The sequence below is a fragment of the Nerophis lumbriciformis genome, linkage group LG01 (assembly GCF_033978685.3).
Source record: "Nerophis lumbriciformis linkage group LG01, RoL_Nlum_v2.1, whole genome shotgun sequence".
NCBI classification, from domain to species: Eukaryota; Metazoa; Chordata; class Actinopteri; order Syngnathiformes; family Syngnathidae; genus Nerophis; species Nerophis lumbriciformis.
The window spans coordinates 62,730,001-62,742,830 of record NC_084548.2 but is presented as its reverse complement, the minus strand read 5'-3'; the positions used below and the strand labels follow the sequence as shown (position 1 = coordinate 62,742,830).

The 12,830-nt window shown below is 38.3% G+C and overlaps 1 protein-coding gene across 1 annotated transcript in view; it reads left to right on the top strand.

Annotated features, from left to right (window-relative positions):
• Window positions 1-12,830, top strand: part of fbxw12 (F-box and WD repeat domain containing 12) — a 28,640-nt gene that overhangs the window by 9,321 nt on the left and 6,489 nt on the right. Inside the window, exons 6-7 of the mRNA XM_061923538.1 lie at window positions 10,267-10,431; window positions 11,582-11,792. Of these exons, the coding sequence (XP_061779522.1) occupies window positions 10,267-10,431; window positions 11,582-11,792 (376 nt within the window). The remainder of the gene's footprint in view (window positions 1-10,266; window positions 10,432-11,581; window positions 11,793-12,830) is intronic.

Below are 12,830 nucleotides of genomic sequence, written 5' to 3'. Positions count from 1 at the left end.
TTATATATCAGTGTGACATCCAACATTATCCATCTTCATATCTCCGTGTGACATCCAACATTATCCATCTTCATATCTCTGTGTGACATCCAACATTATCCATCTTCATATCTCCATGTGACATCCAACATTATCCATATTCATCTCTCTGTGTGACATCCAACATTATCCATCTTCATATCTCCGTGTGACATCCAACATTATCTATCTTCATATCTCCGTGTGACATCCAACATTATCTGTCTTCCTATCTCTGTGTGACATCCAACATTATCCATCTTCATATCTCTGTGTGACATCCAACATTATCCATCTTCATATCTCCGTGTGACGTCCAAAATTATCAATCTTCATATCTCAGTGTGACATCCAACAATATCCATCTTCATATCTCCGTGTGACATCCAACATTATCCATCTTCTATCTCCGTGTGACATCCAACATCATCCATCTTCAAATCTCCGTGTGACGTGTGTGTGTGTGTGTGTGTGTGTGTGTGTGTGTGTGTGTGTGACATCCAACATTATCCATCTTGCCATGTGACATCCACCATAATCCATCTTCATATCTGGTGTCTCTGTGTGTGAGAGACATCCAACATTATCCATCTTTCCATGTGACATCCAACATCATTCATATCTCCGTGCGACATCCAACATTATCCATCTTCATATCTGGTCTCCTGCGTGTGACATCCAATGTTATCCATCTTTCCATGTGACATCCAACATCATTCATATCTCTATGCGACATCCAACATTATCCATCTTCATATCTCTGTGTGACATCCAACATTATCCATCTTCATATCTCCGTGTGACGTCCAAAATTATCAATCTTCATATCTCAGTGTGACATCCAACAATATCCATCTTCATATCTCCGTGTGACATCCAACATTATCCATCTTCTATCTCCGTGTGACATCCAACATCATCCATCTTCAAATCTCCGTGTGACGTCCAACATTATCCATCTTCATATCTCCGTGTGACATCCAACATTATCCATCTTCATATCTCCGTGTGACATCCAACATTATCCATCTTCATATCTCCGTGTGACATCCAGCATTATCCATCTTTATATATCAGTGTGACATCCAACATTATCCATCTTCATATCTCCGTGTGACATCCAACATTATCCATCTTCATATCTCTGTGTGACATCCAACATTATCCATCTTCATATCTCCATGTGACATCCAACATTATCCATATTCATCTCTCTGTGTGACATCCAACATTATCCATCTTCATATCTCCGTGTGACATCCAACATTATCTATCTTCATATCTCCGTGTGACATCCAACATTATCTGTCTTCCTATCTCTGTGTGACATCCAACATTATCCATCTTCATATCTCTGTGTGACATCCAACATTATCCATCTTCATATCTCCGTGTGACGTCCAAAATTATCAATCTTCATATCTCAGTGTGACATCCAACAATATCCATCTTCATATCTCCGTGTGACATCCAACATTATCCATCTTCTATCTCCGTGTGACATCCAACATCATCCATCTTCAAATCTCCGTGTGACGTCCAACATTATCCATCTTCATATCTCCGTGTGACATCCAACATTATCCATCTTCATATCTCCGTGTGACATCCAACATTATCCATCTTCATATCTCCGTGTGACATCCAGCATTATCCATCTTTATATATCAGTGTGACATCCAACATTATCCATCTTCATATCTCCGTGTGACATCCAACATTATCCATCTTCATATCTCTGTGTGACATCCAACATTATCCATCTTCATATCTCCATGTGACATCCAACATTATCCATATTCATCTCTCTGTGTGACATCCAACATTATCCATCTTCATATCTCCGTGTGACATCCAACATTATCTATCTTCATATCTCCGTGTGACATCCAACATTATCTGTCTTCCTATCTCTGTGTGACATCCAACATTATCCATCTTCATATCTCTGTGTGACATCCAACATTATCCATCTTCATATCTCCGTGTGACGTCCAAAATTATCAATCTTCATATCTCAGTGTGACATCCAACAATATCCATCTTCATATCTCCGTGTGACATCCAACATTATCCATCTTCTATCTCCGTGTGACATCCAACATCATCCATCTTCAAATCTCCGTGTGACGTCCAACATTATCCATCTTCATATCTCCGTGTGACATCCAACATTATCCATCTTCATATCTCCGTGTGACATCCAACATTATCCATCTTCATATCTCCGTGTGACATCCAGCATTATCCATCTTTATATATCAGTGTGACATCCAACATTATCCATCTTCATATCTCCGTGTGACATCCAACATTATCCATCTTCATATCTCTGTGTGACATCCAACATTATCCATCTTCATATCTCCATGTGACATCCAACATTATCCATATTCATCTCTCTGTGTGACATCCAACATTATCCATCTTCATATCTCCGTGTGACATCCAACATTATCTATCTTCATATCTCCGTGTGACATCCAACATTATCTGTCTTCCTATCTCTGTGTGACATCCAACATTATCCATCTTCATATCTCTGTGTGACATCCAACATTATCCATCTTCATATCTCCGTGTGACGTCCAAAATTATCAATCTTCATATCTCAGTGTGACATCCAACAATATCCATCTTCATATCTCCGTGTGACATCCAACATTATCCATCTTCTATCTCCGTGTGACATCCAACATCATCCATCTTCAAATCTCCGTGTGACGTCCAACATTATCCATCTTCATATCTCCGTGTGACATCCAACATTATCCATCTTCATATCTCCGTGTGACATCCAACATTATCCATCTTCATATCTCCGTGTGACATCCAGCATTATCCATCTTTATATATCAGTGTGACATCCAACATTATCCATCTTCATATCTCCGTGTGACATCCAACATTATCCATCTTCATATCTCTGTGTGACATCCAACATTATCCATCTTCATATCTCCATGTGACATCCAACATTATCCATATTCATCTCTCTGTGTGACATCCAACATTATCCATCTTCATATCTCCGTGTGACATCCAACATTATCTATCTTCATATCTCCGTGTGACATCCAACATTATCTGTCTTCCTATCTCTGTGTGACATCCAACATTATCCATCTTCATATCTCTGTGTGACATCCAACATTATCCATCTTCATATCTCCGTGTGACGTCCAAAATTATCCATCTTCATATCTCCGTGTGACATCCAACATTATCCATCTTCTATCTCCGTGTGACATCCAACATCATCCATCTTCAAATCTCCGTGTGACGTCCAACATTATCCATCTTCATATCTCCGTGTGACGTCCAACATTATCCATCTTCATATCTCCGTGTGACATCCAACATTATCCATCTTCATATCTCCGTGTGACATCCAACATTATCCATCTTCATATCTCCGTGTGACATCCAGCATTATCCATCTTTATATATCAGTGTGACATCCAACATTATCCATCTTCATATCTCCGTGTGACATCCAACATTATCCATCTTCATATCTCTGTGTGACATCCAACATTATCCATCTTCATATCTCCATGTGACATCCAACATTATCCATATTCATCTCTCTGTGTGACATCCAACATTATCCATCTTCATATCTCCGTGTGACATCCAACATTATCCATCTTCATATCTCCGTGTGACATCCAACATTATCTATCTTCATATCTCCGTGTGACATCCAACATTATCTGTCTTCCTATCTCTGTGTGACATCCAACATTATCCATCTTCATATCTCTGTGTGACATCCAACATTATCCATCTTCATATCTCCATGTGACATCCAACATTATCCATCTTCATATTTCAATGTTAGATCCAGCATTATCCATCTTCATATCTCCGTGTGACATCCAACATTATCCATCTTCATATCTCTGTGTGACATCCAACATTATCCAACTTCATATCTCCATGTGACATCCAACATTATCCATCTTCATATTTCAATGTTAGATCCAGCATTATCCATCTTCATATCTCCGTGTGACATCAACATTATCCATCTTCATATCTCCATGTGACATCCAAGATTATGCATCTTCATATCTCCGTGTGACATCCAACATTATCCATCTTCATATCTCCGTGTGACGTCCAACATTATTCATCTTCATATCTCCGTGTGACATCCAGCATTATCCATCTTTATATATCAGTGTGACATCCAACATTATCCATCTTCATATCTCCGTGTGACATCCAACATTATCCATCTTCATATCTCTGTGTGACATCCAACATTATCCATCTTCATATCTCCATGTGACATCCAACATTATCCATATTCATCTCTCTGTGTGACATCCAACATTATCCATCTTCATATCTCCGTGTGACATCCAACATTATCCATCTTCATATCTCCGTGTGACATCCAACATTATCTATCTTCATATCTCTGTGTGACATCCAACATTATCTGTCTTCCTATCTCTGTGTGACATCCAACATTATCCATCTTCATATCTCTGTGTGACATCCAACATTATCCATCTTCATATCTCCATGTGACATCCAACATTATCCATCTTCATATTTCAATGTTAGATCCAGCATTATCCATCTTCATATCTCCGTGTGACATCCAACATTATCCATCTTCATATCTCCGTGTGACATCCAACATTATCTGTCTCCCTATCTCTGTGTGACATCCAACATTATCCATCTTCATATCTCTGTGTGACATCCAACATTATCCATCTTCATATCTCCATGTGACATCCAACATTATCCATCTTCATATTTCAATGTTAGATCCAGCATTATCCATCTTCATATCTCCGTGTGACATCCAACATTATCCATCTTCATATCTCCGTGTGACATCCAACATTATCTGTCTTCCTATCTCTGTGTGACATCCAACATTATCCATCTTCATATCTCTGTGTGACATCCAACATTATCCATCTTCATATCTCCATGTGACATCCAACATTATCCATCTTCATATTTCAATGTTAGATCCAGCATTATCCATCTTCATATCTCCGTGTGACATCCAACATTATCCATCTTCATATCTCCGTGTGACATCCAACATTATCCATCTTCATATCTCTGTGTGACGTCCAACATTATTCATCTTCATATCTCCGTGTGACATCCAGCATTATCCATCTTTATATATCAGTGTGACATCCAACATTATCCATCTTCATATCTCCGTGTGACATCCAACATTATCCATCTTCATATCTCTGTGTGACATCCAACATTATCCATCTTCATATCTCCATGTGACATCCAACATTATCCATATTCATCTCTCTGTGTGACATCCAACATTATCCATCTTCATATCTCCGTGTGACATCCAACATTATCCATCTTCATATCTCCGTGTGACATCCAACATTATCTATCTTCATATCTCCGTGTGACATCCAACATTATCTGTCTTCCTATCTCTGTGTGACATCCAACATTATCCATCTTCATATCTCTGTGTGACATCCAACATTATCCATCTTCATATCTCCATGTGACATCCAACATTATCCATCTTCATATTTCAATGTTAGATCCAGCATTATCCATCTTCATATCTCCGTGTGACATCCAACATTATCCATCTTCATATCTCTGTGTGACATCCAACATTATCCATCTTCATATCTCCATGTGACATCCAAGATTATGCATCTTCATATCTCCGTGTGACATCCAACATTATCCATCTTCATATCTCCGTGTGACGTCCAACATTATCCATCTTCATATCTCCGTGTGACGTCCAACATTATTCATCTTCATATCTCCGTGTGACATCCAGCATTATCCATCTTTATATATCAGTGTGACATCCAACATTATCCATCTTCATATCTCCGTGTGACATCCAACATTATCCATCTTCATATCTCTGTGTGACATCCAACATTATCCATCTTCATATCTCCATGTGACATCCAACATTATCCATATTCATCTCTCTGTGTGACATCCAACATTATCCATCTTCATATCTCCGTGTGACATCCAACATTATCCATCTTCATATCTCTGTGTGACATCCAACATTATCTATCTACATATCTCCGTGTGACATCCAACATTATCTGTCTTCCTATCTCTGTGTGACATCCAACATTATCCATCTTCATATCTCTGTGTGACATCCAACATTATCCATCTTCATATCTCCATGTGACATCCAACATTATCCATCTTCATATTTCAATGTTAGATCCAGCATTATCCATCTTCATATCTCCGTGTGACATCCAACATTATCCATCTTCATATCTCCGTGTGACATCCAACATTATCTGTCTTCCTATCTCTGTGTGACATCCAACATTATCCATCTTCATATCTCTGTGTGACATCCAACATTATCCATCTTCATATCTCCATGTGACATCCAACATTATCCATCTTCATATTTCAATGTTAGATCCAGCATTATCCATCTTCATATCTCCGTGTGACATCCAACATTATCCATCTTCATATCTCCGTGTGACATCCAACATTATCCATCTTCATATCTCTGTGTGACGTCCAACATTATTCATCTTCATATCTTTGTGTGACATCCAGCATTATCCATCTTTATATATCAGTGTGACATCCAACATTATCCATCTTCATATCTCCGTGTGACATCCAACATTATCCATCTTCATATCTCTGTGTGACATCCAACATTATCCATCTTCATATCTCCATGTGACATCCAACATTATCCATATTCATCTCTCTGTGTGACATCCAACATTATCCATCTTCATATCTCCGTGTGACATCCAACATTATCCATCTTCATATCTCCGTGTGACATCCAACATTATCTATCTTCATATCTCCGTGTGACATCCAACATTATCTGTCTTCCTATCTCTGTGTGACATCCAACATTATCCATCTTCATATCTCTGTGTGACATCCAACATTATCCATCTTCATATCTCCATGTGACATCCAACATTATCCATCTTCATATTTCAATGTTAGATCCAGCATTATCCATCTTCATATCTCCGTGTGACATCCAACATTATCCATCTTCATATCTCTGTGTGACATCAACATTATCCATCTTCATATCTCCGTGTGACATCAACATTATCCATCTTCATATCTCCATGTGACATCCAAGATTATGCATCTTCATATCTCCGTGTGACGTCCAACATTATCCATCTTCATATTTCAATGTTAGATCCAGCATTATCCATCTTCATATCTCCGTGTGACGTCCAACATTATCCATCTTCATATCTCCATGTGACATCCAACATTATCCATCTTCATATTTCAATGTTAGATCCAGCATTATCCATCTTCATATCTCCGTGTGACATCCAACATTATCCATCTTCATATCTCTGTGTGACATCAACATTATCCATCTTCATATCTCCGTGTGACATCAACATTATCCATCTTCATATCTCCATGTGACATCCAAGATTATGCATCTTCATATCTCCGTGTGACGTCCAACATTATCCATCTTCATATTTCAATGTTAGATCCAGCATTATCCATCTTCATATCTCCATGTGACATCCAACATTATCCATCTTCATATTTCAATGTTAGATCCAGCATTATCCATCTTCATATCTCCGTGTGACGTCCAACATTATCCATCTTCATATCTCCGTGTGACATCCAACATTATTCATCTTCATATCTCCGTGTGACATCCAACATTATCCATCTTCATATCTCTGTGTGACATCCAAGATTATGCATCTTCATATCTCCGTGTGACGTCCAACATTATCCATCTTCATATCTCCGTGTGACATCCAACATTATTCATCTTCATATATCCGTGTGACATCCAACATTATTCATCTTCATATCTCCGTGTGACATCCAACATTATCCATCTTCATATCTCCATGTGACATCCAAGATTATGCATCTTCATATCTCCGTGTGACGTCCAACATTATCCATCTTCATATCTCCGTGTGACATCCAACATTATTCATCTTCATATCTCCGTGTGACATCCAGCATTATCCATCTTTATATATCAGTGTGACATCCAACATTATCCATCGTCATATCTCCGTGTGACATCCAACATTATCCATCTTCATATCTCTGTGTGACATCCAACATTATCCATCTTCATATCTCCATGTGACATCCAACATTATCCATATTCATCTCTCTGTGTGACATCCAACATTATCCATCTTCATATCTCCGTGTGACATCCAACATTATCCATCTTCATATCTCCGTGTGACATCCAACATTATCTATCTTCATATCTCCGTGTGACATCCAACATTATCTGTCTTCCTATCTCTGTGTGACATCCAACATTATCCATCTTCATATCTCTGTGTGACATCCAACATTATCCATCTTCATATCTCCATGTGACATCCAACATTATCCATCTTCATATTTCAATGTTAGATCCAGCATTATCCATCTTCATATCTCCGTGTGACATCCAACATTATCCATCTTCATATCTCCGTGTGACATCCAACATTATCCATCTTCATATCTCTGTGTGACGTCCAACATTATTCATCTTCATATCTCCGTGTGACATCCAGCATTATCCATCTTTATATATCAGTGTGACATCCAACATTATCCATCTTCATATCTCCGTGTGACATCCAACATTATCCATCTTCATATCTCTGTGTGACATCCAACATTATCCATCTTCATATCTCCATGTGACATCCAACATTATCCATATTCATCTCTCTGTGTGACATCCAACATTATCCATCTTCATATCTCCGTGTGACATCCAACATTATCCATCTTCATATCTCCGTGTGACATCCAACATTATCTATCTTCATATCTCCGTGTGACATCCAACATTATCTGTCTTCCTATCTCTGTGTGACATCCAACATTATCCATCTTCATATCTCTGTGTGACATCCAACATTATCCATCTTCATATCTCCATGTGACATCCAACATTATCCATCTTCATATTTCAATGTTAGATCCAGCATTATCCATCTTCATATCTCCGTGTGACATCCAACATTATCCATCTTCATATCTCTGTGTGACATCCAACATTATCCAACTTCATATCTCCATGTGACATCCAACATTATCCATCTTCATATTTCAATGTTAGATCCAGCATTATCCATCTTCATATCTCCGTGTGACATCAACATTATCCATCTTCATATCTCCATGTGACATCCAAGATTATGCATCTTCATATCTCCGTGTGACATCCAACATTATCCATCTTCATATCTCCGTGTGACATCCAACATTATCTATCTTCATATCTCCGTGTGACATCCAACATTATCTGTCCTCCTATCTCTGTGTGACATCCAACATTATCCATCTTCATATCTCTGTGTGACATCCAACATAATCCATCTTCATATCTCCATGTGACATCCAACATTATCCATCTTCATATTTCAATGTTAGATCCAGCATTATCCATCTTCATTACTCCGTGTGACATCCAACATTATCCATCTTCATATCTCCGTGTGACATCCAACATTATCCATCTTCATATCTCCGTGTGACGTCCAACATTATCCATCTTCATATCTCCATGGGACATCCAACATTATCTATCTTCATATCTCCGTGTGACATCCAACATTATCCATCTTCATATCTCCATGTGACGTCCAACATTATCCATCTTCATATCTCCATGTGACGTCCAACATTATCCATCTTAATATCTCCATGTGACATCCAACATTATCCATCTTCATATCTCCATGTGACATCCAACATTATCCATCTTCATATCTCCGTGTGACGTCCAACATTATCCATCTTCATATCTCCATGGGACATCCAACATTATCTATCTTCATATCTCCGTGTGACATCCAACATTATCTGTCTTCCTATCTCTGTGTGACATCCAACATTATCCATCTTCATATCTCCATGTGACGTCCAACATTATCCATCTTAATATCTCCATGTGACATCCAACATTATCCATCTTCATATCTCCATGTGACATCCAACATTATCCATCTTCATATCTCCATGTGACATCCAACATTATCCATCTTCATATCTCCATGTGACATCCAACGTTATCCATCTTCATATCTGGTTTCTCTGTGTGACATCCAACATTATCCATCTTCAGATCTCCATGTGACATCCAACATTATCCATCTTCATATCTCAGTGTGACGTCCAACATTATCCATCTTCTATCTCCGTGTGACATCCAACATTATCCATCTTCATATCTCCATGCAGGTGGGAACCAATCAGGGAAACTTGGTCACACTAAGTGCACCCAGTCTGAGTCCGAGGTCCACTTTGATGATATCAGACACTTTCAAGGTCAACATAGTCCTGATTTCACCTGACAAGAACTGGATCATGGCTGGACACAAAGACCACCTTGACTTTAGTCCAAAGGTATGTTATCATGTGGAAATATATTTATTTTATTCTCATGTTGTATACACTCAGATGTGCAAACCTTTATTTTATTCTCATGTTGTACACACTTAGATGTGGAAATATATGTATTTTATTCTCATTTAAGAGTGAGTGATAATAACTTGTTATATTTAGTTTTCTTCTGGGTGTCATTTGCAAATATGCATTATTTTCAGTTTGTCCTGGGTGTGTTGTCGTAGTCAGGAAGTAGTCTTTGCCATTAAATCTTGTCTTTTGTTGAGTCCTACAAAGTGTTTGTACTGTAAGTATTGCACTTATTACACGCCAGTTGTTTGACTGATCTGTAGATCAACTTCAGATCATTCCGTCAATATAAACTATTGACTTTTTTCCGTATGTTTTATTCCGTTTTAGTCTGTTTTTTATGGGGGGAAAAAACAACAAATATGCAAAATGTTCCCTCAAAAAATATTTTTAAGTGTAATATTTGATGTGAAGTAATTGCAGCTGTATATAGATCAATAATTCATATTAACATTGATTTTAATTTCCTTATTATTTTTGAGCAATTAAAAAAAAAAATCCCACTAAAATTCCCAGGGACCCAAAAGGGTCCCCACTCATAAACGTGTTAAAAATAGGTAATACTTTATATTTTTTTACTTTCAACACTTACATTTCTAGATCAACTTCAGTTCTATCCATCGATTCTCGGTTTTTGTTTCTTTTTTGTTTCTTTTTGTTTCTTTTATGCCCTTTTTGTTGTATTATTATTACCAAAATATATTATATTTTTAAAGAGTAATATTTGATGTGAAGTAATTTTAGCCATGAATATGTCAATAATTCATAACAACATTGATTGCGATTCATTATTATATTTGTTTTTCGTAATATTATAATACATATCATATTAGGATGTGCCGCGGGCCGTTCAATAATTAAAAGGTCCCCGGGCCGCACTTTGGAGCAATGTTCTCGTTATTTATTTATTTTGTATTATTATCATAATTATTATCAGGCCATCATGCCTGTTTGATAAATGTATCACTTATTGATATTATTAGAACCCAATCAACCGCGAGAATGCATTGAAAACTCAAGATGGCTGCACATTCCAAACAATACCATGCTGCATGATGTTCCGCGTGTGTGTTGTTTCCAGGTGGTCTACGCGGAGAGTCTGACGTCCCCGAGTGAGGACCAAGACCCTCTTTGCCAACTGGTGCCAGTCTCCAGATGCCAGGCTGCCGTTTTCATGCCCGGCCAGTCTGCCAGGCTGGCCACAATCCACCGCCCGAATGGCGGCAACTCCACAGTCCTCTCCGTCTTCCAAGTCTGCCTCCACAAGTCCAAGTACAAGTCTCAGGTCCAAGGTGAGCAGGGGCATGTTTTGAACAGTGGACACCTGGTGCTATAAACTGTACTCTCACAGTACTTTTAGGGCAAAATAATTTTACTTGACCAACAAACACTACTTTTACAAATCCCGTTTCCATATGAGTTGGGAAATTGTGTTAGATGTAAATATAAACGGAATACAATGATTTGCAAATCATTTTCAACCCATATTCAGTTGAATATGCTACAAAGACAACATATTTGATGTTCAAACTGATAAACATTTTTTTTTTTTTTGCAAATAATCATTAACTTTAGAATTTGATGCCAGCAACACGTGACAAAGAAGTTGGGAAAGGTGGCAATAAATACTGATTAAGTTGAGGAATGCTCATCAAACACTTATTTCGAACATCCCACAGGTATGCAGGCGAATTGGGAACAGGTGGGTGCCATGATTGGGTATAAAAGTAGATTCCATGAAATGCTCAGTCATTCACAAACAAGGATGGGGCGAGGGTCACCACTTTGTCAACAAATGCGTGAGCAAATTGTTGACCAGTTTAAGAAAAACCTTTCTCAACCAGCTATTGCAAGGCATTTAGGGATTTCACCATCTACGGTCCATAATATCATCAAAGGGTTCAGAGAATCTGGAGAAATCACTGCACGTAAGCAGCTAAGCCCGTGACCTTTGATCCCTCAGGCTGTACTGCATCAACAAGCGACATCAGTGTGTAAAGGATATCACCACATGGGCTCAGGAACACTTCAGAAACCCACTGTCAGTAACTACAGTTGGTCGCTACATCTGTAAGTGCAAGTTAAAACTCTCCTATGCAAGGCGAAAACCGTTTATCAACAACACCCAGAAACGCTGTCGGCTTCGCTGGGCCTGAGCTCATCTAAGATGGACTGGTACAAAGTGGAAAAGTGTTCTGTGGTCTGACGAGTCCACATTTCAAATTGTTTTTGGAAACTGTGGACGTCGTGTCCTCCGGACCAAAGACAAAAATAACCATCCGGATTTTTATAGGCGCAAAGTTGAAAAGACAGCATCTGTGATGGTATGG